At 34.6% G+C, this 27,521-nt stretch overlaps 1 protein-coding gene across 2 annotated transcripts in view; it reads left to right on the top strand.

Moving 5' to 3' along the window:
- Positions 1 to 22,720, top strand: part of ARSJ (arylsulfatase family, member J) — a 77,027-nt gene extending 54,307 nt beyond the window's left edge. Inside the window, exons 2-3 of one of the 2 annotated variants that reach the window (XM_011948377.1) lie at positions 20,163 to 21,529; positions 21,626 to 21,853. In XM_011948377.1, the coding sequence (XP_011803767.1) occupies positions 20,163 to 21,529; positions 21,626 to 21,651 (1,393 nt within the window). In that variant the 3' untranslated portion in view covers positions 21,652 to 21,853. Of the gene's footprint in view, positions 1 to 20,162 lie in introns of both variants that reach the window. The other variant, XM_011948376.1, reaches the window with a different exon arrangement.
- The last annotated feature ends 4,801 nt before the right edge of the window (positions 22,721 to 27,521 follow it).

The raw sequence follows: 27,521 nt of genomic DNA, 5'->3' as shown, positions 1-27,521 counted from the left end.
AAACAAAGCACAGAGAAGACAAATTCACTTTGATAATTAGCTCCAGAACTAAATTTGAACCTATGCAGTCTTATGCTAGAGAAATGTGATCCAATAGAACTTTTATTTTATAGCAATTTTATTTTTATGGAAATTTTATTTTAAAGGATCATTTTATTTTTGTAGGAATGTTCTACATTTTCACTATCCAATACAGTACCCACCAGCCACAAATGGCTATTGAACATCTGAAATATGGCTAATATAACTAAGAAACTGAATTTTCATTTTATTTAGTTAAATTACTTTTAATGTAAATAGCTGCTTGTAGGTAGTGCTTCCCATGTTCGACAGTGCAGCTCTGCAGCCTAATTCTAAATCACTGCATTCTACCACCTCCCTTAATTTTAAACATGGACAATGGCAGTGCAAATAGGATGCTGGAAAGGATGCTGGAAATGTATACACCATTGACAATATTTGTTTACCAAGAAAATTTTAAAAGAAACTAAAGAACAAAAACTTTCCTGTTTACCATTTTATTGAGCAATAGAGAAAATCTAATGCTAATTTGAGAAACTTGTTTACAATTTTCAGTGTGAAATAAAACTTTTTTCCTCTTTCTTAATTTTTGTCTCATATTTTCTTCTGAAGAACAAGTAGAATTCAGTTTACTCTGATCTACATAGGCTGAAATCTAAGAGCTATTTTCCTCAAATTTTTGCTTCTATATTATTTTTTATTCCCTGAAAGTTCAAGAAATATCAAAGGCATTCAAGAATAATGTATTTCTAAGACACTTTAACGGCATCTTTTATTATTCCAAGAAATAGTTTGCATTAGCCTTCTATAGAGAAAGAGAACAGCAGGATGTATATAAACAGATAAAAATACATTTATTTTAAGGAATTGGCTTATGCAGCCATGGAAACTAGCAAGCCCAAAATCTACAGCATAGGCCGGCAGGCTGGAGACCCAGGGGAGGAAGACTCAATGCAGCAGTTCAAGTCCTAAGGCAACTTGCCGGCAGAATTCTGTCTTCTTCAGGAGACATCAGTCTTTTTTTATTAAGGCCTTCCATTAATTCAGAGAGGCCCATCCACATTATGGAGGGTAATCTGTTTTACTCAAAGTCAACTGACTTAAATTATAATCTCATCTTTAAAAATACTTTTACAGAAACATCTAAAACAGTATCTGGTTACCATATCCTAGCCAAGTTAACATACAAAATTAAACTTTACATTGGTCATTTAACATTTCTGTATGTAGTACAACAAATTGCACTGTTCCATGGAGTACCCTGGAAAGAATCTGACTCATACTAAAGAAAATTGCTTTCATATAACCAAGCAAAATTGGCATGTTTAACAAATCACCAGATAGAGCATTCTAAATTGTTACACTGTTTCATATTACTCTAAAATCTGTTTGATGCTATCTAATTATCATCAAATAGCACTTTCTTGTTTTCTATAATGTATAAGTAAAAGCATGAAGACAGCTGTAAATATTGTCATTTTCCAGGTAGTGAAAATATAACAGTGATTGATCAGAGTTGAATCTACCATTACGTCCATCAACTATAGAACATGTCTAATATATTTGCAGGAAATATAGTGCATAGCAATAGAGCTGATGAGATGATATCATGTTAGACATTTCATAACTAAACATGGACCAATAGTAAATCATAAAGAATAATTAGAATATTTGTTAGTAATCCTCCTATTTACATATCAAATATGAAAATTAAGTGTTAAATTACATTTCTTTGTTGATTACAAACTCTTAGTAATTGAAGCTATTTAAAATTGAATAACAACGTTTGATTTGGGCTGGTCTGTAATTTCACACCATGAATTTCAGCACAGTACTTTTCTAACATATTATCTTTGACTAAGGCATGAGATTTTACTTAATCAGAAAATGTCCCTTGGGAAGAGAATTAGAGAGAGAGAGATACTTCCTTGATTTTTAAAACGTTCTTTCTTGTAGTAGACATTACTTCACGTTCCTCACAAACTATGATGTTGATACTGCTTTCTTTCACATTCGTATGGGGAAGTTGGATCACAAGATAAGGAAACAACAGCCCTGTCCATGTCATTCAAGCATGATGGCTATTATTTGATTTCTTCTTAGAACGATTTGAGAATTCCTTACAAATTGTCTAAACTATTTGCCCATTTATTTAGAATCACTGGCCACCTGAAGTTTTCACCAAGGTATTCCATTCTTGGTTGTTGTGCCCAGGTTGTCTGCATGTGGCTATTGTGAAAGATGAAATTGTATGTCACATTTGGCTGAGAAACTGCTAGATGTAGTCTTTATTTCAGTAGTTTGCAAAAAATAAAAAATAAAAATAAAAAAAGCTGGCCTCAAAATGCAGTAGCAATCTGACTAAGAAGACAAGCTAGGCTATGTGACAAGTTGAATTAACACAAGGCTAGCGAGATTATTCCTAAAGTAATGGATTAATATTCACTAAGCTGGTGGCTTTGTTTACAGCCTGGGCAAATAAAATTCACCATAACAAGCCATTGAATCTAACTGGCTTTGTGATATCTAGAGCCCAGAGCCTTGGTTAAAAGTTACATTCCCTATGCTTTTAAATACATTTTGTAGTTTCAGGTGAATAACTTTGAGAGCCTTTGCCCCTTCTCAGTCAACGTTAAAATGGAAAAGCTATCATCCAAGATAATAAGAAAAAGAGCTTATATAAACAAAAAGAATCTTAACTAAGGAATCTTAACTAAGTCTTTTGCTAACACACATCCCACCCCAAAGTTCTAACAGACCTGTTCTTTGTACACTTCCTTCTGTTACTGAAATGAGTAATACTCAGCACAGTTTATGGAAGTTACAAAGCACATATGTCAGCAAGATTCTTTTCTCTCAAGGCTTGTAATCAATTTTTTATGGCCCATGGTTTTATTTAAGTTTGAAGCTTATGATTTTTAGTTCTTTATTTTGGTTTCACAGTTACAATCATTTGAAGTGTATGTGTGTGTGTGTGTGTGTGTGTGTGTGTTTCAGGGAATTATAAACAATATACTTCACTCTCTCTTTGTTGGATGAATCTAAATCAACTCCATGCAGCACCTATACAGTCCAGCTATCTCATGTCATGAAGCAAGCTCAGCTTTAATATTACAGGCTGTTATTATTAATGCCACTTCTCTTTATTTAATGTCTTCTAATGCTTGTCAGTGCTTCACATTAAATTGTTCGAGAATATGAATGTGACATTTGTGGTTTCCTGGGCCTCATTGATACTTAAAACTTCTAAAACTTCATTTTTACTCTAAAATAGGATGATGTATATAAAATGCTTGCCAGATTGACTTTCTCATAGTTGACACTCAAAATAGACAATGCTCAGAACTCTTGTCCCCTCATGGACTTCAATAATAACTACATGTCACACTTCTGTCAGCCTCCAAAGAGACTTACAGCCTTCTGAATTCTTTATGATTTGTCTTTTTAAACAAATGTTTAATTTTAGGAGAATGTAGTCTATATTTCAGCTTTTAGTGGCTAATAAAAGTCATTGACTTACAGAATGTTAGAAGTGAAACCCCCTTGAGGCTCCCTAATTTCAGACTCCTTATTTAATAGAAGAAATTTTGTTAGTGTTTTGAAGAGTTTTCTTAATGTCGACTAGTATGCTTCTTTAAGGTATCACCAATAGTTATTTGGACTTGTTTCTGCAAACATATTATTGTCCACAACGTACAGGGATGTTGCAAAGTGATCTGAATGATTTTTGCTGTGTTTTATGAATGTGTGATTTGAGTCCGCTCATCTGTATCTATTACCTATTGAGGCTTTTCTATAGAATATTTTACATTTGAACACTCATGCAAACATGAATACGCTGTTGAAACCTTTTTAACCTCACCAAAATCATCTTGTATAAGAGATAGAGAACAATTATGATCTTTGGCAAAACAGTGTTTTTAAGTTTTTTTAACTCTCAGAAACTGTAACTGTCAGCTCTAAGTTCCTACTCCAACAAATATATGAAGGAATATTAATCAGTCCTCTCTTTTATTAAAATGTGAAGGGGTAGACAGCATGGTATACAATATACAAGAAGGAAGTGCTTTATTTCTATAGAAGTAGCTTGTTTCTAGCTCCTGCCAAGAAAACAAAAAAACAAAAAAAATCTTAAAAACTTGACCATACTCACTTTGCAAACAGGGTTCCTGCTAGGTACAAAACTACTTCAACACCCAACATTTCTTAGCCTTTTTCAGGCTGCCCTCCTGCATTTACCTATCTTTCAGATTCCTCTCCTTGTCATGCTGAGTCATGAGCCCCTTGATTCGCAGTGCTTTTCTAAGGCATTACTAATTTTTCTAAAAACATGGGGTTGCGTTGCATAGCAACAAGCTTCTGCCATCTCTTTGGCTCCCCACCTCACACACTGCCCCTTCCCAAAGCCCACACCATCACACATGTCCCTTCTACTTCATATGGATAGAGAAATCTAGGTTTAGAAAGAATAAGCGAAAGAGCCAAATGATGGAACGTGACCTGAAAGTCATGTGGTCTGACTACATTCGGGGCTCCTTTGGTTACTTTCACAATATCAACAATAACAGTTTGTTGAGCACGTTATAATTTATGTAGATATTTCATTTACATGAACACATGTAATCTTCTAAAACAAGCCTGTGAGGTAAGTAATATTGATCCACTTTATAGAATCAGATGTGAATACATAGAGAAGTGACTTACCTAAGTCTATGGTGTAACTTTGCTGTCACCTTGGTTTGGCCTTTTCTTTGAGATTTCACTATGTAAGACTGGTTTCTATTTCTAGTAGTCCAGTAGTCTTTCAGGGATTTCAGTTTATTATTAGGATTTCACAGCCTCATGATTACTTATTTCTGCAACTGAGCCCTTGGTCTCAGCTGAATATCATCTTCTAGTCTAGGACTACACATATCTCAGCTTCAGGGCAACCTAGATAGGAAAAGAATGGTATTTATATATTTATTTATTTTTAATTTTTGTAAAAACTAGAGCCAAATATTCTAAAAGTTGAAGAAAGCAATATGGAAAAATTTCACCACTGACATGAATGCCAGGATCAGCCTAATATTTTGGCATTAAACATAATTTAAAGAAAAAATGTTCTGGGCATGGTGACATGTGCCTGTAGTACCAGCTACTCAGGAGGCAGAAGTGGGAGGATCACTTAAACCTGGGAGGTTGAGGTTGCACTGAACTGTGATCATGCCACTGCACTCCAGCCTGAGTGACAGAATGAGACCCTGTCTCAAAATAATAATAATAATTTTTTTATCTTACTACAGCATTAGTAATGGATTCAGTATTAGAATTGAAAATCCAAATCTCATATTCTTTTTACTGCAAAACACTGTATCATAAAATCATGTTATTTAGGTTTTATAATGTGAGATTTTTAAAATCTAAAGAATGTTTGACATAAATTGGCATTAATATATCTATTCAGAAAATTTTCACCATAAAATAATTTAAAGAAATTTTAGACATTAGCAGTTCTCAAACTTTTTGGCATTAGGACCCATTTGTATTCTTACAAATCACTAAAGACCCCAAACAGCTTTTGTTTATCTGAGTTACATCTATTGATTTTTACCATAATATAAACTAAAACTGAAAAATTTTGAAAATGATTTATTCATTCAAAAGTAATAACAAGTCTTTTACAGATAACATAAATATTTTATAATATAAAGATATTCTATAAAATAAAAGACGAGTACTGAAAAGTAGCATTATTTGTCATTTTTTCAAATCTCTTTAATGTCTGCTCTAATAGAAAATAGCTGGATTTCTCATTGCTATTTGTTGTTTCTGTTGAAGTGTATGAGGACAATTCAGCCTCGTGGAGATACGTAGTTGGAAAAGGAAGGTGTGCCTGAGTCATGTTTTCTGATAATTGTGATATTCTTCTTTGTTACTGCACCAAAAGTTGACAAGTGGTGGTTTATTAGAGATTCTTATTACTCATTGGTTAGGTAAGAGCAGATAATAACCAATAAGTTGGGAAATGTAAGGTTGATAAAATTCTAGCAACCATATGGAACTAAGTTTTTAAATATTGTGTTACTATGTGTTAGGCATTATTCTGCATACCTCACATTTATTAGCTCATTTAATCCTCATGGTAACTCAGTGAGAAAAGTGTTATTATTAATCCCATTTCATGCAAATTAGGAAACTGAGACATAGAAATTCTTTGAAATGGTTTTGCCATTTTGATTTTCAGTTATATTGTTTTACAGGATAACAATTCAAAGTAAAATAAACCTAATATAAAGGATGCATAATAGAACTTCAGAGTTATTGGTAAGTATTCATATTGAAGAATCATATTGAAGATTCATAAGAATCACATTGAAGATTCTAATAATATGCTGGTAAATTTCAAAGGGAAATAATGTAATTCTCTTTTAGAAGGTCAAATCACTTCTTATTCTCTTAATATTCCTCTAATTATATTGTGATGAATGATTTATTTTTAACTTGTGTTCTAATACAATTTTTTCTGAATGTGACATATAAGAACTTCATTAATATGGCTTCTGAACACAATTTTTAGCTAATCATTGCACTTTTACATGCATTTTCACTTACATTATTATAAAATACCCTTAAATTAACTTTGAGAATTTGTGTCTCGTATCTTGCTAAAAAGACAGCTAAAACAACATTTTGCTTTCCAGGTTTGCAAAAGCTCAATAATATGAAGGTGATAGTTTTGAATGTTATAACACAAATTTTGAAAGGAGGGGGCAGGCAAGGCATAGCATGAGGACACATGATTCCTCTCATTGGTACAGGAAAGGGGGCAATGGACACTAAGAGAAGCAACACTGTAAAAAACAGCTTTGACTGCAGTGAATTTTAATGGTACTTTCTGGGTGCTTCCCAGAATACAATCAGCCGAGAAACCTTGGTCAAAAATGGGGAGGCTTTCCCAGGGTAATAGATGCAGTATTTGTATAATGTTTTGGAAACATATCTCTTATGATATGAGTAAAGAATAAGAAAAAAATTGGATGGAGTATCCCAGCTGAGATGTATCCGTCAGTTGGTTTTTGAGTATAAGTAATTACAACTCAGCGTACCATGAATATTCCTTTAGGTTCAGCACCTATCCTCCTTATTACAAAATGTTTCTGTTCTACATTTTTTTTTTGTAAAAATAAAGTTAATTGGCAAGTTAACTTGTGTCTCCCTCTAGAGCACTGTGAATTATTTATTTGCATTCCTCTATAGATATTTAAAGAACTGACACATTAGTCAAATAAAAGGAAAAACAGAAAGCAACTTCATGGGTTGAACTTCAGTTTGACAATTGGAAATTCCAATCTGACTACTAGGAAAAAGAAAGAGAGTGGGCAAGATAGTGTTTCATGAGACCCAAGCAATGGTATCATGTTTTGCTTTGGTTTAGTTTTGGTTTCACCACTTGCACACGATAGAGTAGAAGGGGGAGGAAGACATGGAGTTGAAGAGATGATGGACCAGAGGACAAAAGAAAAGAAGAGAGAACATGTAGTAACAATTAGTTATAACTAGCATTTTTATAAAATTTTGCAATTTGCAATATGTTTAATATATTTTATTTCATTTTATTATATACCTCACCAACCAAAAAGAAAAAGAAAAAGAAAATCCTGTGGCATTGGTGTGCTGCTGTCATTAATATCTCCCTTATAGATGAAAAAACTGAGGTTCAGGTTGAGCAACATGCTCAAGGTTACACAGCCTGCAGAGCAGAATTCAAATCCAGGCATTCTGATTTCTAATATTGTGGGTTCTCTCAATAGAAAAGGTAGGCCGGATTGTTTCCACAATACATGCTGGAGAAATTCCTATGATGTCAAGTCATTAGGCAGATGTCCAGAGATAAAGTAAGCCCTCTAACAATCTCTCCACCCACCAGATTTATAATAAATATAAAATATTCATTTTCTCACATACCACCCAGGAAATACCCTGTGAGACATTGGGCTATGGATTCAACCCTGACCATGAGGGGCAAACTTTTTGCAGAAAATAAGAGAGTTGCCAGAGAGCATGTGAGATTAAAACTGCAAGTTTTCCAGTTAGTGTCCTTTCCAGTCTATAAGCAGTGCACCCTCACTGGAGGAAAACGGTCTTCCTAGGCAGTGATCACTTCTCACTTGTAATTTTGGGATGTCTTTTCTGGGAACAAAAATATGATCTCTATTGTTGTAGAAAGAGTGCAGACCATCTGCTTTTCATATTCAGTGATGACAGGCATGAGGCAAGTATTTTACCTGCAGCAGATGAAGGATAACTGTGATAAAGATGTTCTGATCCAGAGGTAGAGTGGGGAGAATTTCATCCTGGAGGCAACAGTTTTATTTATTAGAGATCTTCAAGGTGTATTTATTTTTTCTTTTTATTTCTGGTTTTAAAAATTATTATCCCTACAATATATTTCAAACAAAAACTCTGGGTAGTTTTCTACATAAAGGAGAAAATTAAATGAAAAGAATTATATAAAATTAAGTCAGCTATAACCATGCTACTGTACATGTAATAGAGGAGGAAAGATGATCTATAATAAATATCAGGGCAAAGGGTCCATTTTAATTTGCTAATTTTCTTACCCTCATTTAAAGCTACTTATAAAGTTCACTTCAGAATATAAAATGTTAATTCCATATCTTGATCTGCCAGGACTAATTGCTTAATAATACTGCCATAATAATAAATCCTCAACTATTCAAAATAGCTCAATATCTGTGTTAGAGACAGAGCCAATAACCATTACTATCGGAATTTAGAAAAGATGCCAATAAAAGGGCAAAGTCACAGATAGATTACAAGTTCAGAGATTTATATTTTAGAGAAAATATCTAATATCTGTTAATTGAGCTTATATACTATTTTTAATGATACCTGTAGCCTACATTGATAGTATTAATCAGGTATCACTGTAGCCTACAATGATACCCAGATGCCTCTAGCCTTGAGAGTCTGGTCATACCAAATTAATGCAGTGTTTACTCAATAATTCTCTTTATTTTCAGCTGAAACTGCTTTATAACACAGAATTATAAATGTCCTTTATAAATAATCAACGGACAGTACCACAAACTCAACTGTTTTGAAGAATAAGCAAATATATTATCTTCTCAACTTTCTCTAAATCATAAAATTTATTGTCTACTTTGGATATATAGTATGTCACAATGTTTCTTACAGAGTCATTTGTCATAAACTCTCACTATTCTTTATGTTTCTCCACAGTACAGTGCCTGGAATAGTGTGGGTACTTAATAAATTTGTGATTTTTTTTCTGGAGACTACTCATTTTCTCTGCTAAGTTATCCTGAATTTCAGTTTGTTGTCACAGGGCTTGCAACTAAGACACTGATATGTCCATATGAGTTTGACATGAAATACTTTCATCTATGTGTGGCTAACTGCAGGTGCAAAGACACTCAGTTATTTGCCAGGTATTTCCTAACCATGGCTAAAAGAAAGCAATTCTGCTCAAGAATGGAAGAACGTTATCACTTTTTTGTTGGGCTGTTTTCTGGAAAAGCCACCTGGTGAACATAAATACGAAAATTTTGATAAGGTTTCTTTCTTCAAAGTCAAAGGTACAAAGAAAATGTTAAACTTTTTAAATATGGCAGTCCTGCCCATACGAGAATAACTAAATATTAATGGACCAATTCATTTAAAGCAGAGTGAGAGATCATATTTTCAAAATATTTAAAAGGTTTTAGGCTGGGTGCGGTGGCTCACGCCTGTAATCCCAGCACTTTAGGAGGCTAAGGCGGATGGATTACGAGGTCAGCAGTTCGAGACCAGCCTGGCCAACATGATGAAATCCCATCTCTACTAAAAATACAAAAATTAGCCGGGCGTGGTGGCAGGCACCTGTAGTCCTAGCTACTCGGGAGGCTGAGGCAGGAGAATCGCTTGAACCTGGGAGGTGGAGATTGCAGTGAGCTGAGACCACGCCATTGCACTCCAGCCTAGGCAAGAGAGCAAGACTCCATCTCAGAAACTAAATAAATAAAAATTTAAAAATGAAAGAATTTTAAATTCTCTTTAAGCAATCTATACCTTACATTGAGGATTCTAACTAATATTACTATGATATTTCTTAAGGATATCTTCCTTAACACATTCTGTCTATAGGGCAAAGTTAGTAGTATCAGGAATAGTTTCGTATTTAAGTCACTCCCCAGTCTGTTCATCTAAGTGCAATTTCTGCTTAGAATACAAGAGATAAAAACTAGTACATTTCTTTAAAACTTAATTTTATGTTATTCTGTGGACATATTGAAAATAGTAAGAAAAATATAAATATTATTTTGACAGTGTGGGTCCACTTGCTTTATGGAGTGTATGTATCCTTGAAACAGTCTCTGTAAATTAGATAATTTAAAAATGTACCCCTGGAGTTCACTCTTAAATTTTATTCTGTAAGTAATTTTATAAATGAGAGATTCATTAATTACATAAGTGAATATTCATGTCAATAGGTACTTGGTAGTCTGTAACTTATATATTAAATCTTAATTTTTGAAGTATGGGTCTTCAAATAAATAATTCCAAAAAAGAGAAAAGAACATTAGATAATAAGAGTCAAAGAAAAGACCATCTAGTAGGAAAGAAACTTACTTTTGGATGAAAACTATTTCCAGAAAACAATCACATAGCGTGTTATTTGTAGCTATGTTTCCAAAGAGACCAGGAAAATTGTAATCAATGTAGAAAAAGCTTTGGTGTCCTGAAGGTTCACCGACAATGCATGAGTAAGGCAATTGCAAGGACAAATAGCAGAGACTAGGAAAGATTATCCAAAGGCAGAAATTTTAAAAGTTACTTGACAAGTTTCCTCATCTGCTTGTGTAGTGAAAGGAGACATTTTCTCTGGATTTCAGGGGTAATTACAGAATTTATTTAACTCATTCCATCCCCTTTTGTCTAGACCAAAGGTAATCTCCTGAGCAGATGTCCCTGCTAGGCAGAACAGGAGATGAGTGAGTGTATCCATTCATTTGGCATTTAGATTTAATCTTTTTTATTTCAAATTAATTAGTTGCCTTGATACAATTAGTCTGAGTAGAATAAGCTATTGTTTTTGAAACCTAATTATCTAAATTTTATTTATTTATAAATTTACATAACAAGTTGAAAGCTTCTCTCCTCCCACAATTATAATGTTTCCAGAAATAATCATGTTCAACAGTTTGCTATATATGTTTACATTTTTCTTTATCTCTTTATGAACACACACACACACATACACATTCTCATTTATTCATTCAACAATTGATGTGCTGTTATGAGCCATGTATTGTTTCAGGTGATATGGATATACCAGTGAACAAACTTCCTGCCCTCATGGAACCTATACATTTTTTATTGTAAAAATGTAATAATACAATAGATATTCTGCCATAGCCAGATGATCTTTTACTTAATAATACATCATAAACACTTTTCTACACCAGCACTTATCATCCCACCATATTCTATTTTTTTTTCCATCTATGTATCTTGAAATAGTGTATGCTTACCATCTATATGTTTTCGCTTTCCATTCATGTCTCAATCCACTATAATCCGGTTTCTTCCCACACCATTCTGCTAGAGAATAGCTTATAAGGTCTGCATGCTTATTGCCAAATCCAGTTGCTGCTGTGCAATTCTCACTTTCCCTGGCATCTCTATAGTAAGTGATGTAGTTGACTCTAAAACTCTTCTCCACTGCTCTAGCTCACAGGGTAGCTGATTTACCTCAGACTCTTTTAGTGCTGCTCCTTGCTTTTCTTCTAAATGATGGTATCACCTGGGCCCCATGCATGGCCTTCTCCATTTTGTCTTTAGATGATGACATGAGTTCCCATGAATTCGCCTACCGCCTAAAAGTTAATGAGTCTCAAATCTCTATTTCATAATGAAATTACTGCATTTTTATTGTAACGTTGCTTTCCACTATTTTTCATTAAGAAATACATATCATCTTAACTTTAATGCAGGTGAAAAACATTATGGTGACCTAATTTGAGTAGCATGCCACTATTTTCTTTTAAATAAATTTTATTGTGTATATTTAATGTATACGGTATGATATAATGGGCTATCTGTAACTACTAAATTAGTTTCTATGGTGAAGCAAATTAACACATTCATCATCTCACATAGTTACCCTTTTGTGCATGTGTGTGGCAGGAGCAGCTAAAATGTCATCAATTATTTATTTTACTTTATCTTATACATCTCCAAGTGGATATCTGACAGGTGCCTCTAGCTAAATGCAAGGCAGGAATCATTGTCTTCCTATTTATTCCTATCCCTTTTTTCTGGATTTCTTAACTCAATGCAAAGATTTCTTTTCACCCGGCCACCCAGACCAGACACTTTGGATTCATCTTTAACATTTCCTTCTCCCACACTTCCCACATATAGTCTGTAACCCTATCAAATGTCTCTCTTTATATCTAATCTCCCCTTTACTGCATCCTCACTGTAACAAATCTCAGTCTTGGATGTCACCCTTTATCTCTTAGATCAGGGCACATCTTCCTGCCTAGGTCTTGTTCCACTCCAATCCATTCTTCACACTACAACCAGAGTTGATTTTTCCAAAGCAAAGCTTCGATTGTGTCATTCTCATTTCAAAAGTATTCTGTGACTTCTTGTGACCTTCACATTAAGTAAGAAAACCTTAGTACAGCTCTATCCTCTAATACAGCACCCTGTCATTGAACACCTACTTACCTCTATAGTCTCCCATCAAGATGTCTGAATCTCTACCCTTATATTCTAATATTATAAATTGTTGAGCTACAGAGACCCAAATTCTCTTTCACTTTTTGCATTCAAACATTCTACACTTACTGAAACACTTTCTTTGTCTTCCCTTCAACTCTTCACCTGGATGGCTCCTCCTGCAAAAATCATATCAGATTCACCTTCCCTTGTGAATGCTCTTTTGTCCAAGTTGTTTCAGCTGCTCCCACTACCTGCTTTCATTCCACACTCACCCAAATACTCCTGAATGAACTAAAACTCAAAAGAAACATGGCCCCTTCTGAGAGGTTTCCTGACTCTACTATGAGCACCCATAAAATACTGTGGTTCTCTACTGTAACACTTAGTCCTATCATAATAATGCCCTAATGGCTTGTCTGTTTCTCCAATTACACTGAGTTCCTTGAGAGCAGAGACCATCTTATTCACCTCTTATAATCCCCAAAGCTAGCACAGTGTAGAAGGAGTGTTAAACAAGCAATTAATTCACTCATTCATGAGATTAAACAACTAGGCATAGATTTGTTGCCACAGCCTGCCCCTCTTTCACCCCTTTCCAGATGATATAATTAACTGAAAGATAAAATTAAGGCACATAAATAGGATATATTTATAGACAAGAGAGTCTTTTGGAAGGCAGTCATAAGCAAACACCTTTCAGAATACGGAAAATTAGTTATATTCTTCCTACATAAATATCTGAGTGATATTTGATTTGTAAAGTATAGTCTCTTGCACTTATTTCCTTCCCTTCAAAATACGAATTTCTACTCCACTATTGGCCTATTTTTTACTCGCTAACCATTCTGGACTTTAAAGTCTGCATAAAACTATTAGTATTCATATTTTATCCCACTTACAAGAGTATATTAAATATGTACTTAGGTTAAAACAATAGCATTACCTTAGACAATATTTTTAGTCAAAGGAGAATTCATAGACTATAGTATCCAGCACCTAGTAATACAAATTAATATAAAAAATTATAAACCTTCACATATTCTAATGCCAAGCTGAAATGTCTACTTAGCATTTTTCTTTTAAGTTGGCAGTAAAGTTAGAATGATGGCGATTGCTTTTAACAGATTTGGCAACAACTCTAGGTTTACTATTATTCATATGGAATTTTCTTCACAAGGTAGAGAGACTGGAAAAAATCTACTAAATTTCAAAATTTTTTATTTTTTAGCAAAGGTAATGCAAGCATTTGAAATATATTATATAAAAATTCTATTTTTAAACTAATTTCATCTTATACAAATAAATGTTAAATATATCATTGATATATGTGGAATCTTCCCTATGAAATATCTGTAAATTATATTATAAACTTGGTATTGTGAAGCTGTTCTAATGTTAAATGGAGACCCTTTATTAGCACATTGAGCAATAGTCTTTGACTCATGGATTCTTATAGTTAGAAAGAAAATTAGAGGTGTAGTACTCTGTTCTCATGCTGCTATAAGGATATACCTGAGGCTGGGTAATTTATAAAGAAAAGATGTTTAATTGACTCACAGTTTCACAAGGCTGGGGAGGCCTGAGGAAACTTACAAACATGGCAGAAGGGAAAGCAAACACATCCTTCTTCATATGGCAGTAGGAGAGCGAAATGAGAGCCAAGCGAAGGGGGAAGCTCCTTATGAAACCATAGAATCTCCTGAGAAGTTATGCACTATCACAAGAATAGCATGAGGAAAACTGCCCCCATGATTCAATTACCTCTCACCAAGTCCCTCTCACAACATGTGGGGATTATGGGAACTACAGGTCAAATGAGATTTGGGGGCACAGCCAAACCATATCAGAGGTCATCTAGTACTTCATTTCTAATTCAGGAATCTCTTTTACAGAATCCTTAGCAAATGCTTATCTAGCCTGTTTACTATTTTTTTGTTTATTTTCTTTTTTAGAATGTTATTTTTCACATTGAGTTGAAATCAGCCTCTTTATAATATTGACCATTAGTCCTAATTCTATACTTTGTAATAAAACAGAGAGGAGTTGAACTGTCCACCACTCTCCAGGTTATAAAAACAAATCTAGAAATCACTCCTAATTCTTTTCTTTTCCACTCCTTCTATCCTTCTCTCACTGATTTAATCCTATCATTTCTAAATCCAAATATACATTTCATCCATCCACCTCTTTCCATTTTTACTGCCACTAGATGGTAGTCCAAGCCACCATCATCTTTGATCTAGACAAATCTAAACAATCTCTAAACAATCTCTTCTAAACAATTAGAAGAATTGTTTAGAAAAATTCTTCTCTAAACCATCTGTGTTTCAACTCTCATCTTTCTAAAATCTACTTTCTATACCAGTGGTCTCCAAATTGGAGTACATACACAAAGGGTAATGCAAGATGATTCATTAGGATGCAAAAAGAAATATAAGAAATTCTACTTACATTTATTTTTATCTCATCCCTTTTAATTTCTATTCTAAGTTTTATAATGTTCCTAAAATAATACAATATGCATGAGTGTAATTTATAAATAAGTAAATGTACATATATTGGGGTACATGCTTAAATATTGAATACTATTTTTTATATGTGTTCTAATTAACATAATGGGATTATTACTCATCAGAATTTACACACTGCCTTTATATAATGTTAAGATTAATTACAATTATAGCTCTCATTTTTCTCTTTTGCTTTTTATTAAATTTGTAGTCGGATATACTTCTCAGATCCATTGATATAGTCTTATACAATTAACATGGAAAAAGTTGATTTTTAAATAAAATATCTTTTATTTATCCCAGTTAGATTTTCTTACAACTTGTTTTAAATTTTGAGACAATCTTATAGAAAAATTGCAAGTACAGCACAAATAGCATTTTTCCTGAATTGAGAGTTAAGAGCCAACATGATGTCCTATCACCCTCAATACTTCAGTATTTCCTACAGACAAGAGTATTCTCCTATGTTAGCCACAAAACCATCAAAATCAGAAAACATTGTTATTCCATTTTAATCCCAAGACCCCATTTAAGTTTTGCCAGTTCTCTAAATATGTTCTTTATTGAAACTATTCCAATTCAAAACCACATATTGCATTTAATTGTCATGTCTCTTTAGTCTTTCTTTTAATTCTTTACAGTTTTTATTTTAGGTTCTAGGGGTTCATGTGCAGTTTTGTTACATGGGTAAATTGCATGTCACAGAGGTTTGGTGTACAGATTATTTCGTCACCCAGGTAGTGAGCATAGTACCCGATGGGTAGTTTTCCAATCCTCACCTGTCTCCTACCCTCCATCGTCAAGTGGGTCCTGGTGTCTTTTGCTCCCTTCTTTGTGTTCATGTGCAATCAAAGTTTAGCACTCACTTACAAGTGAGAACATGTGGTATTTGGTTTTCTGTTCCTGTATTAATTCCCTTAGGATAATGGCCTCCAGCTACATCCATGCTACTGCAAAGGACATGATTTTGTTCTTTGTTATGGCTGCATAGTATTCTGTGGGTCATATGTGTCATATTTTCTTTATCCAATCTCCTATTTATGGGGATTTAGGTTGATTCCAGGTCTTGCTATTTTGAGTAATGTTGTGAGGACTTCTTTTCTGAGTTGTTTTTCTTTCTTTTCTTTTTTTCTGTTAAATGAAACACTCCTACCTGCTCCACAGAGTTGTGCATATCAGAGAAGAGCATATCAGTAAAAAAAAATTCATATTATATTAACTTTCATTAAAGTGTAAGATTATCATTCTTATCTCCAACTAAACTGCTAACATACAGTTGATTTTTCATTATTTTATTTAAAAAAAGAATGATGGGCAGCCCTTTCAAATGCTAAATCATTCCTAAGTTATTTACCTAATGCTGATCTTTTTTTAAAAAGACAATGAAGCTAACTTGGCAGGAGAATTCTTTTTTGACTTTGTCTCATTTGTTATTTTTGAAATGCTCACAAATCATGTACTTTAAAAAAATCATTCTCAAATTTTTCTGGGATCAACGTAAGTCTCACTATCCAGTTTACAAATCCTTCCTTTCTTTAATTGGAAAGTTAGAACAGATTTGCTTCTCAAGACTTCTGGCATCTTTCCTCTGCTCCTTGATTTTTCAAAAAGTACTGATATTAACTCTCAATAAGAGCAGAAAGAACATCGGACTTTGCCACTGCTGATCAAGAATCAGTTTCACAACCTGATGGGGCAGGTTGAGGGTGCTGGGGAGAAAACCACAACTTCTCTACATCTCTATTTTCCCATCTATAAAATGAACTTAAGTTGGGGAGAAAACCACAATTTCTCTACATCTCTATTTTCCTATCTATAAAATGAACTTAAGTTGGGGAGAAAACCACAATTTCTCTACATCTCTATTTTCCTATCTATAAAATGAACTTAAGTAATCTGACTTCTCACTGTTGTAATGAAACTTAAATGCAATAATGCATATGAATACAAATCTATAAATTAGAAAGGGTTATGCCAGTGTTAGTGACACCCAATTCAGCACTCTGGGATAATTGTTAAAGCTATCACTGATTAAATGTACCCTCCTTACTAGACTCTGCTCCCTTCCAATGCTTGCAGCAACCCAATATGTATTATTATCCCTATTTTACAGATGAGGAAACTGAGGATCAGAGGGATTAAGTACTTCCCAAAACCAGAAAGATAATAAGCAGTGGAGCAAATTCAAACCCAGGTCTGTTTGATTCCAAAACCTACACCCTTAACTCACACCCCAAATTATGTGAAACTTCCTCCTATTCCACCATAGAGGCTGGAACTCATTGAAACAGGAGCTGCCCTGAAAACCTCTTCCCTGTTATAAGCTGCTGTCACACTTCTATGTTGCTGGTTCTACATTTTCCAATTTAAAAACCATTCTACTTTCTACAGAAGACAGAAACCTCGTAGTTGATTAATAGCTCTGAACTCCTATTTATCTGCGAATGCTACACCATTTTCTGAAAGCGGCAAACCTCTTCTTGCCTTCTCTTTTATTTTCTGCACATTTCCTGTATTTTATGTTTTTCATAAGCCTCTTTTCCTGTTGCCTTTGTCAATAGGTGAGACAATGACCAATTTAATTAGAAATGCTTAATTGGTTTACTATTTGATGAATTGAATAGCCATTCCAGTCAAATCTATTTTCTGCATAACATAATTGTTTTGTTAATAACTCATTCTCATAAATGATTCCCCAAAATTTTACCCATATAGATGTCTCCCTTTTTAATTTCCTCCAAGTTTCCATTAATGGGTATTTACTAATTTGTCATGTACTTGTGTGAAAAATTAGTTTTTTCTAATTTTAGAAAACATCCACTGGTGTCTAAAATTAGTTTTTTCACAAGTGATTGTTTTGGATCCTGGACTAGACCAAAACTTATCAAGAACAGGCCAGGCACAGTGGCAGTACTTTGGGAGGCCAGGGCAGGTGGATCACCTGAGGTCAGAAGTTCGAAACCAGCCTGGCCAACATAGTGAAACAGTATCTCTACTAAAAATACAAAAATTAGCCAGGTATGGTGCTGTACACCTTAATCCCAGCTACTCTAGTGGCTGAGGCAGGAGAATCATTTGAACCTGGGAGGCGGAGGTTGCAGTGAGCCAAGATCGTGCCACTGCACTCCAGCCTGGGCGATAGAGTGAGACTCTGTCTGAAAAAACAAAACAAAAAAAGATCAAGAACAGTAACAATGCCTTCTAAACTTGGTACTTATGATGTTTATGAAATGACTATTTCTTTGGGAGTTTCTTACATTTTAAATTACCACGACCATGACTATTGCACAACTGACAGCTAAATGATCAGCAGAGTAAATGGGGTCCACGTGAATGCTGCTTTGCACTAGTGATCAGAGTTCACTTCAGCGCCCACAGAAACATCAGTGTGTGTTGCAATTAACACTTCAAAAAGCTCATAGTTTCATCGTGCTATCATTAAAACCTTAAAAATAAATCGAACTATTCATCCAAGGCATGTATAACATATTGGCCTTTCAGGTTAAATCTCTGTGAAAAAAATCGCTTTTGACCTCAATTTTTTTTTTAATTTGATTCCAAGAATATCTACATATTTACCCTGACAATTTTCTGCAACCTTAATTTTATTTTCATTTTTATATATTCTATTTTAAAAGTGTTTTTGTACTTATAACTATAGAATCAGTCAATTTCAAAATGTCAGAAACTAACTGGTATGTCTTGGCCCAAGTGAAAATTCATACACTTGTGTAATAATAACCCCTTCTTGGAAAACCCCCTTTGCAAAATATCACTGGAAAGGGAAAAATGCAAGAAATTAACATTCACTTAATTTTTAACATATTAGAAGGTGTTATGCTTTCTTAGACTATAAGTGACTATAATTTTTTAAAAAGAGACACTGTGAGAAACATGCATAAGGACTTATTACCTGTTATTTTTTGAAAAATATAATTTGTAGCACTAGCTAAAACATTTATTCTAAAATGATTTTTAAACAATAATGTATTGTTGAGAATACGTTATTGTATTCTCAATTCTCAATTCTGAAGTGAGAAAGAAACCTCTTTCTCATTTCAGAGATCTAACAGATTAGCTATTAAGAATGAACTATTGTTTGACAATCAAACAGGAGATTTTTCTATAATTTTTCCATGTATTTTTAGTAATTCATAGTTAGCTTGAAATAAATGATTTCAGGAAACTAGGAGCTAATGATTTAGAGGGCTCCTAGGTTAAAAGCAATAATAATAATAATACTCTGATTCTATATATCTTTTCTCCTATCTTGTCAGTTTTCAGTCATATAATTAAGAGATTAAAGTTTATTCAAATTAATTCCATTATAAGAACTTTAAAAGACTTTGAGGCTGGGCACCGTGGCTTTGCGCCTGTAATCCCAGCACTTTGGGAGGCCAAGGCAGGTAGATCACTTGAGGTCAGGAGTTTGAGACCAGACTGGCCAACATGGTGAAACCCCGTCTCTACTAAAAACACAAAAAAGTTACCTGGGTGTGGTGGTGCATGCCTGTAATCCCAGCTACTGGGGAGACTGAGGCAGAAGAATCGCTTGAACCTGGGAGGTGAAGGTTGCAGTGAGCCGAGATCACGCCACTGCACTCCACCCTAGGCGACAACCAAGATTCCGTCTCAAAAAGACTTTGAGATAAGTGGCAAAAACTTAGTTTCAAAAGTACTGGTTTAGATTGAAATGTATTTCAAATGTTAAATAGGAAGATAATTAGAGTAAGACTTGTGAGTAAAGAGTAGAAAGGCTGAATTGGTCATTTATCATTGGGGTCAATTATAATTTCACAATGATCCCCATAGAAACATTATTTAATTTAGGGATCACTGTTTTATGTACAATATCTCTTTTATCCTGCCCTGATAAAATTTTTCTCTTTTCTTAAGGTATCAGATACACACCGGACTTCAACATTCTATCATAAGACCTACCCAACCCAACTGTTTACCTCTGGACAATGCCACCCTACCTCAGAAACTGAAGGAGGTTGGATATTCAACGCATATGGTCGGAAAATGGCACTTGGGTTTTTACAGAAAAGAATGCATGCCCACCAAAAGAGGATTTGATACCTTTTTTGGTTCCCTTTTGGGAAGTGGGGATTACTATACACACTACAAATGTGACAGTCCTGGGATGTGTGGCTATGACTTGTATGAAAACGACAATGCTGCCTGGGACTATGACAATGGCATATACTCCACACAGATGTACACTCAGAGAGTACAGCAAATCTTAGCTTCCCATAACCCCACAAAGCCTATATTTTTATATATTGCCTATCAAGCTGTTCATTCACCACTGCAAGCTCCTGGCAGGTATTTTGAACACTACCGATCCATTATCAACATAAACAGGAGGAGATATGCTGCCATGCTTTCCTGCTTAGATGAAGCAATCAACAATGTGACATTGGCTCTAAAGACTTATGGTTTCTATAACAACAGCATCATCATTTACTCTTCAGATAATGGTGGCCAGCCTACAGCAGGAGGGAGTAACTGGCCTCTCAGAGGTAGCAAAGGAACATATTGGGAAGGAGGGATCCGGGCTGTAGGCTTTGTGCATAGCCCACTTCTGAAAAACAAGGGAACAGTGTGTAAGGAACTTGTACACATCACTGACTGGTACCCCACTCTGATTTCACTGGCTGAAGGACAGATTGATGAGGATATTCAACTAGATGGCTATGATATCTGGGAGACCATAAGTGAGGGTCTTCGCTCACCCCGAGTAGATATTTTGCATAACATTGACCCCATATATACCAAGGCAAAAAATGGCTCCTGGGCAGCAGGCTATGGGATCTGGAACACTGCAATCCAGTCAGCCATCAGAGTGCAGCACTGGAAATTGCTCACAGGAAATCCTGGCTACAGCGACTGGGTGCCCCCTCAGTCTTTCAGCAACCTGGGACCGAACCGGTGGCACAATGAACGGATTACCTTGTCAACTGGCAAAAGTGTATGGCTTTTCAACATCACAGCCGACCCGTATGAGAGGGTGGACCTATCTAGCAGGTATCCAGGAATCGTGAAGAAGCTCCTACGGAGGCTCTCACAGTTCAACAAAACTGCAGTGCCGGTCAGGTATCCCCCCAAAGACCCCAGAAGTAACCCTCGGCTCAATGGAGGGGTCTGGGGACCATGGTATAAAGAAGAAACCAAGAAAAAGAAGCCAAACAAAAATCGGGCTGAGAAAAAGCAAAAGAAAAGCAAAATAAAGAAGAAGAAACAACAGAAAACAGTCTCAGGTTCAACTTGCCATTCAGGTGTTACTTGTGGATAAGCGCAAATATTTCCTGTTTGGTTAAACTTTAATCAGTTCTTATCTTTCATCTGTTTCCTAGGTAAACCAGCAAATTTGGCTCGATAATATCGCTGCCCTAAGCGTCGGGCTTGTTTTCATGCTGTGCCACTCCAGAGACTTCTGTCACCTGGCCGCCACACGGAAAACTGTTCTGCTCAGTGCCAAAGGTGCTACTCTTGCAAACCACGCTTAGAGTGGAGACGTTTGTTTCTCTTGCTCCTTTAGAAAACGTGGTGAGTCCTGAGTTCGACGGCTGTGCTTCAGTCAATTGACCAAACACTACTTTAAATTATAGGAGGAGTACAATAACCTACCATCCGCAAGCATGCTAATTTGATGGAAGTTACAGGGTAGCATGATTAAAACTACCTTTGATAAATTATAGTCAAAGATTGTGTCACCTCAAAGGCCTTGAAGAATATATTTTCTTTGTGAATTTTTGTATCTCTGTCATATGACACTTGGGTTTCTAAATTAATTCTATTTCATATATATATATGTGTGTGTGTGTGTGTGTGTGTTTCTTTTCCTGTGAAAAGCTGTTTTTCTCACATGTGAACAGCTTGCACCTCATTTTATCATGCATGAGGGAATGGCAAATAAGAATGTTTGAGCACACTGCCCACAATGAATGTAACTATTTTCTAAACACTTTAATAGAAGAACATTTCAGTATAAAAAAACCTAATTTATTTTTACAGAAAAATACTATTTTGTTGTCATAAAAAGTTATGCAAATGACTTTAATTATTTTATTTTTATTTCCTGCATACCATTAGAAGAGTTTTATTTCATTTCTTCAAATTACCAAGCACTGTAATACTATAAATTACTGTAATACTGTGCGAATTCATAGACTATAAAAACATCATTCAGAAAACATTATAATCATCATTGTTCAACTATGATTTTGAATGTAATAAGATGAATATATTCCTTACAAATTACTTGGAAATTCAATGTTTGTGCAGAGTTGAGACAACTTTATTGTTTCTATCATAAACTATTTATGTATCTTAATTATTAAAATGATTTATTTTATGGCACTAGAAAATTTACTGTGGCTTTTCTGATCTAACTTCTAGATAAAATTGTATCACTCATCCTAAAAAATAAAAATCTTTACTAATAGGCAGTTGAAGGAATGGTTTGCTAACAACCACAGTAATATGATTTTACAGATACATGCTTCCACTTGGCTATGACATGGAGAAAGATGTTCCCATATTAATAAATAACATTTATATTAGGTTGGTGCAAAAGTAGTTGTGGTTTTTGCCATTAAAAGTAATAACCTTACTCTTATACAAAGTGGACACTGTGGGGAGATACAGAGAAATGGAATATATGGATCCTGCCTGGAGTAAGTTACCTTGTTTGGAAGCCACACATGCAAACGTCATGAGGATAATTAAAGGAGTATTATCAGTAATGAAGTTTATCATGGGTCATCAATGAGCATAGATTGGTGTGGTTCCTGTAGACCCTGATGTGTTCTTTGAAGTGCCCTCTCCTAATACAGAGGCCTCGAAGCCTCATGGTATACACTTGAAAAGTCACAGAGAGCTAGAATTGTGATCTTTGAAGTTATAACTGTGATAAGAAAATGTGTGTGGTGGTATGACAGCATACCATTAAACACATTTATATCACAGCTCAAAGGACTGATATAATACATTTATATCACAGCTCACAGTTTCTGAAAATGTATAAAAGAATCTGTAATCTAGTACTGAAATTACTAAATTGGATAACATGATTTAAAGGATTTTAATTTTAATGTTTTATTTCTAGAATATATGGATCCAGTTTATTTTATAGTGTAAAGTTGTATTTCCTAAAGTTTGTGTTTTGTCAACAGTATCTTTTAAATGAGTCTTAAAAATAAAGGCATATTGTTCATGTTTTCCTTTCCCAGTGGCACATAAATAACATGTCTTAAAATAGATGATATCTTATACACTTTTAAAAAATAGACATCTTTATACTAAAAAAGAATTCTGAAGAAAGTAAGTTTGGGAGATGTTGGGTTAAGAAAGTCAAAGGAGTCACTTCAATGCAGATTTTTCTTAGAATTTTTAAAATCTTAGCTTGCATTGTAACCCTGACAGAAGGAAAATGTTATACAGTATTTCATAATTTCACCACAAAACTGTTCTCTGTGGCATAATGCACAGGACTAGCATTCTGAGGAACTATACTGTTATTGGAAACATAGTGTAAAAATAGAATCTTCTAGAAGTTCCTAGAAAGATAAAAAAAGAAGCAAAGAGGCAAATTAGGATTATGAAATACCAGTAGGTATCACCTATTATAGTGTAATTCTAAGTTCTCTATAAATGATTATAATCTTCTCAGTGAAAATAATTTAGCCCACAGTGTTCTACTGGAAATGACTTCATGGATGTTGATTACTGTTTTAGAGAGTACCTGCCACCTGCCCAGGGCTCTAGGCAGGATGTGGTTTACAAGAAGTCTCAGTGTCTTGCCCTCAAGAAATCAAAATCCTTTCTAATAGTCATATATAAGTCATGAACAAAAATGTTTCTAAAAATGCTGTCAGCAAATCACTAGGAATTTCAAGATGGACAGGAAGAAAAACACTGTGTCCTTGAGTTTTGTGCCCTAATCACTGATGCCATGTTAATATGGGGAATTCATTCTCAGGTGTTAGTTTCCTAAACTGTGATCTTCAAGATGCGTTTCTAGGCTGCCTGTGGTTCTTTCAAGTGTAAACTGCACCTCTTTTAAACCTCTGATCTTTCTTAGAGTTTCAAAAGAAACTCTCATTAGCTTTGTCAGAAAATAATTTTTGACTATGGCTATGTTTCTGGGTTGAGAATGGATATAAAAACATTTTCTTCCAATGAAAACATCAACAACAAAAACATTTGTAGTACCTTTCAGCCAGTGAAAACATCTACCCCAGGTCTGTCAACTGTCAAGTATAACTAAAGAACTTGTTTCATTTGTTTGTACATGCTCTTTATTTATTTTTCTAAAAATTGAATGGATATTTTTGTTTTCTTGACCAGGCCCCTTTAAAAATTTTTAAGCACAGAGGAATACTGTCATTGATAGTTGAATAATTATACTTTTTTGTACTTTCAACATTCCTCTGTGAGAATATACCATATTAGTGTGCACGTCTCCACATTATTTCTTTGTATTACTGAACAGTATTTTATTATATAGATATGCCATTTTTTATCCTTTCACATGTTAATGGACACTTGGGTTGTTTCCAGGTTAAGGCTAATATAACTAAAAATGCTATCTATTTTCATGTGCAGGTGTTTCTTGATTTTCTGAGGCACATGAATTTCACATCAGGATCAGCTTCCTAAGCATTTTATTCATACCATTTTTGAACATACAAATTGTGAATTTGTCAGTGGCAGAATGTGTGATGTTGGTAGGAAAAAGTTTCCTTGCCAAAAGCAGCACAATTCGTCTATGGTAAACTAATAGCTACTTTATTTCCTCATGCAATGACTTCATAGAATCCATTTACTCATTCAACAAATACATGCTCAATGTCACTCTCTCAGGCAATGTTCTAGGATCTTGGGATATATAAGTGTATGAAATGAATAAAAATTCTTACCCTTGGGCAGGTTATCTTCCAGCTGCGTGAAGCAGACAATAAATAATAAACACAACTAATTATAACATTATATACTATATAAAGTAGTGTGAAAAAAGAGTAGATCAGGATAAGGGGAGGATTCACTCTACACCAAGTTTATCCATCCATTCATTCAGCATTTGTCAAGTGCCCCATGTAATGGTGTGCCTGGGATGTGATGGCAAGTGACATCAGGCAGAGTCCTTGCCTTTGGGTGTGCCCCTGCCTTCGGGTAGTGTACATTCTCCTAGAAGATGCAGCCATGAACCCAGTAACCAAACACCTCATCACTGCCATCCTCCCACCATGGCTACCCCACTTTCCAGCTTGATCTTTCTCATTAGCATTTAATATGCTTCACATTTTACTCACAAGTTTTCCTTATTGTCTGTTTCATTCCCCTAGAATGTAAGCTTCTTAAGAAAAGTGATTTCTATAAGTTCTGTTTACATGTGCATGGCCAGTATACAAAATGATGCCCTACTCATACTTAGCACTCAATGTTTTTGAGTGAATAATTAAGATAATCACATATATCCATATGTTCAGCCACATTTGCCTAAGTTTCCACTTTCTATTTCTGGTACAGGGATTTCATTGTTGAAAAATAGAACTAATCATCCTTAATACCTTTAGCAGCAATGATATGAAATGCAGAAATTTCTAACACTATAAAAAACTAACTCTAATATTGTATAGTTATAGGAACATGGTATTACAGCAAGAGCAAAGCAAAAATTACACAAAATTGAGAGCAAATTTTATCTATCATCTTTATTACATAACAGGATAGAACATGATTATTCTAGCGCTACTTGGAATATTACAGAATACATTATCTTAAATGAGTTCCCAGAAAGAAGAGATGAGGGCTTAAATTGTCAATACTTTTTTGTACCAAATCATGAAAGGAAAAAAATATAATTAGCAAATAAACCTCTATATTTTCATAGAATTATAAAGCCAAATGGAATATACCTCACATCCTTGGGTATTTTATTACAAACCTCTCCAATATGGCAAAGCAGAAATTCTGCTTTTTTAAAGATATATTTTTCTTAAATATTTTACTAGTCATAGCATCTCTATGAATTTGGTTGATTCACTGGTTAAACATGGTATTACTTAAAGCACAGAACCTGAATGTTGCCTTTGGTGATTAGGTAGATCTGAACGTATTTACCTAACTTTCAATTTCATATCTGTGATCTGAAATTTCCTTATATTCAAATTTACTGCAATCCTATAACATTTTTTGCCAGCTGGTTTATGCAATTTCAGGTAAAATCAATCCCAATAACTGAAAAACAAACAACAGAATAGCAAAGGCATATTAGAAATGTCTACCCATCCACTCTTTGTAGAAATTCTTCAGCCGATAATTGTGAATAGAGAGCATCTTATTGAACAAACAAAAGTAAAATTTATCTTTCAGTATAAAAATCCAAAAATAAGTTTTAATACCACTTCCATCATATTAATCTTTCTAGAAACAATGCTTTAAGAATTAAAGTCCTTGAATTCCAGGGTTGAACATGGAGAATGAACAGGGAATACCTTCAGCTGACCTTCTAAATCCTAAACAACTGTGAGAAAAAAAACTTTTTATAACCAAGGTTTTTAAAAAGGTCTTGATTTAATTTAGTATCTGAAATCATATTTTTTATGTCATCATCACCAGAATTTCCAGAAGCTTCCTTTGGGCAAACAGCATTAAGTCCTCAGTCAGAGAGTTATTCTGTCTCTAAGGCAGATCTCACTAAAACTTCTCTATTTTTAGCTATTCCTGATTAAATAATCCCCTCTAGCACCTATCAGGTGAAGAATTACAAGCATAAAAAGTCCTGCAATTATTTCTACTATACAGTCAGACATAGTAGCAACAAAACAATACAGTGTTTTATTAAACTTTTTTTTTCTTTTCTTCAAGTTTTGCTTAAGATCCTCACAGTTAACGTAGTGTTTCAGAGATTAAGGTAACGGCTTCTGAGGAATCCTGCTCTCTCCCAGCTGGGAGCCATGGCGGCTGCAGTGGCAGTGGAGACTAGGTGAGGCGGGTGGGTGGAGAGGTTTTTCCCCTTAGCTTTTTATTTGGCCCCTTGCCTCTGCACTTCTCAGCATCCCGGCTGTGCTAGGGCTATTTCTTTCTGAACTCACATGCAACCATAACTCCGCATTCTACTTTCTTGGCACCCTTCTCCATACTGAAGTCTCACATCCGTTTCTGCCACAGAACTAGGCACATTATAGCTATGTCCAACAACAACAGAGGTATCAACAAGTGAATTCCTCCCTTCCAAAGTTCTCC

This window comes from Colobus angolensis, unplaced genomic scaffold (genome assembly GCF_000951035.1).
Source record: "Colobus angolensis palliatus isolate OR3802 unplaced genomic scaffold, Cang.pa_1.0 Scaffold279, whole genome shotgun sequence".
Taxonomy (NCBI): Eukaryota; Metazoa; Chordata; class Mammalia; order Primates; family Cercopithecidae; genus Colobus; species Colobus angolensis.
Note: the sequence above shows the minus strand (reverse complement) of the source record. Positions and strands in the feature narration are given on the sequence as shown.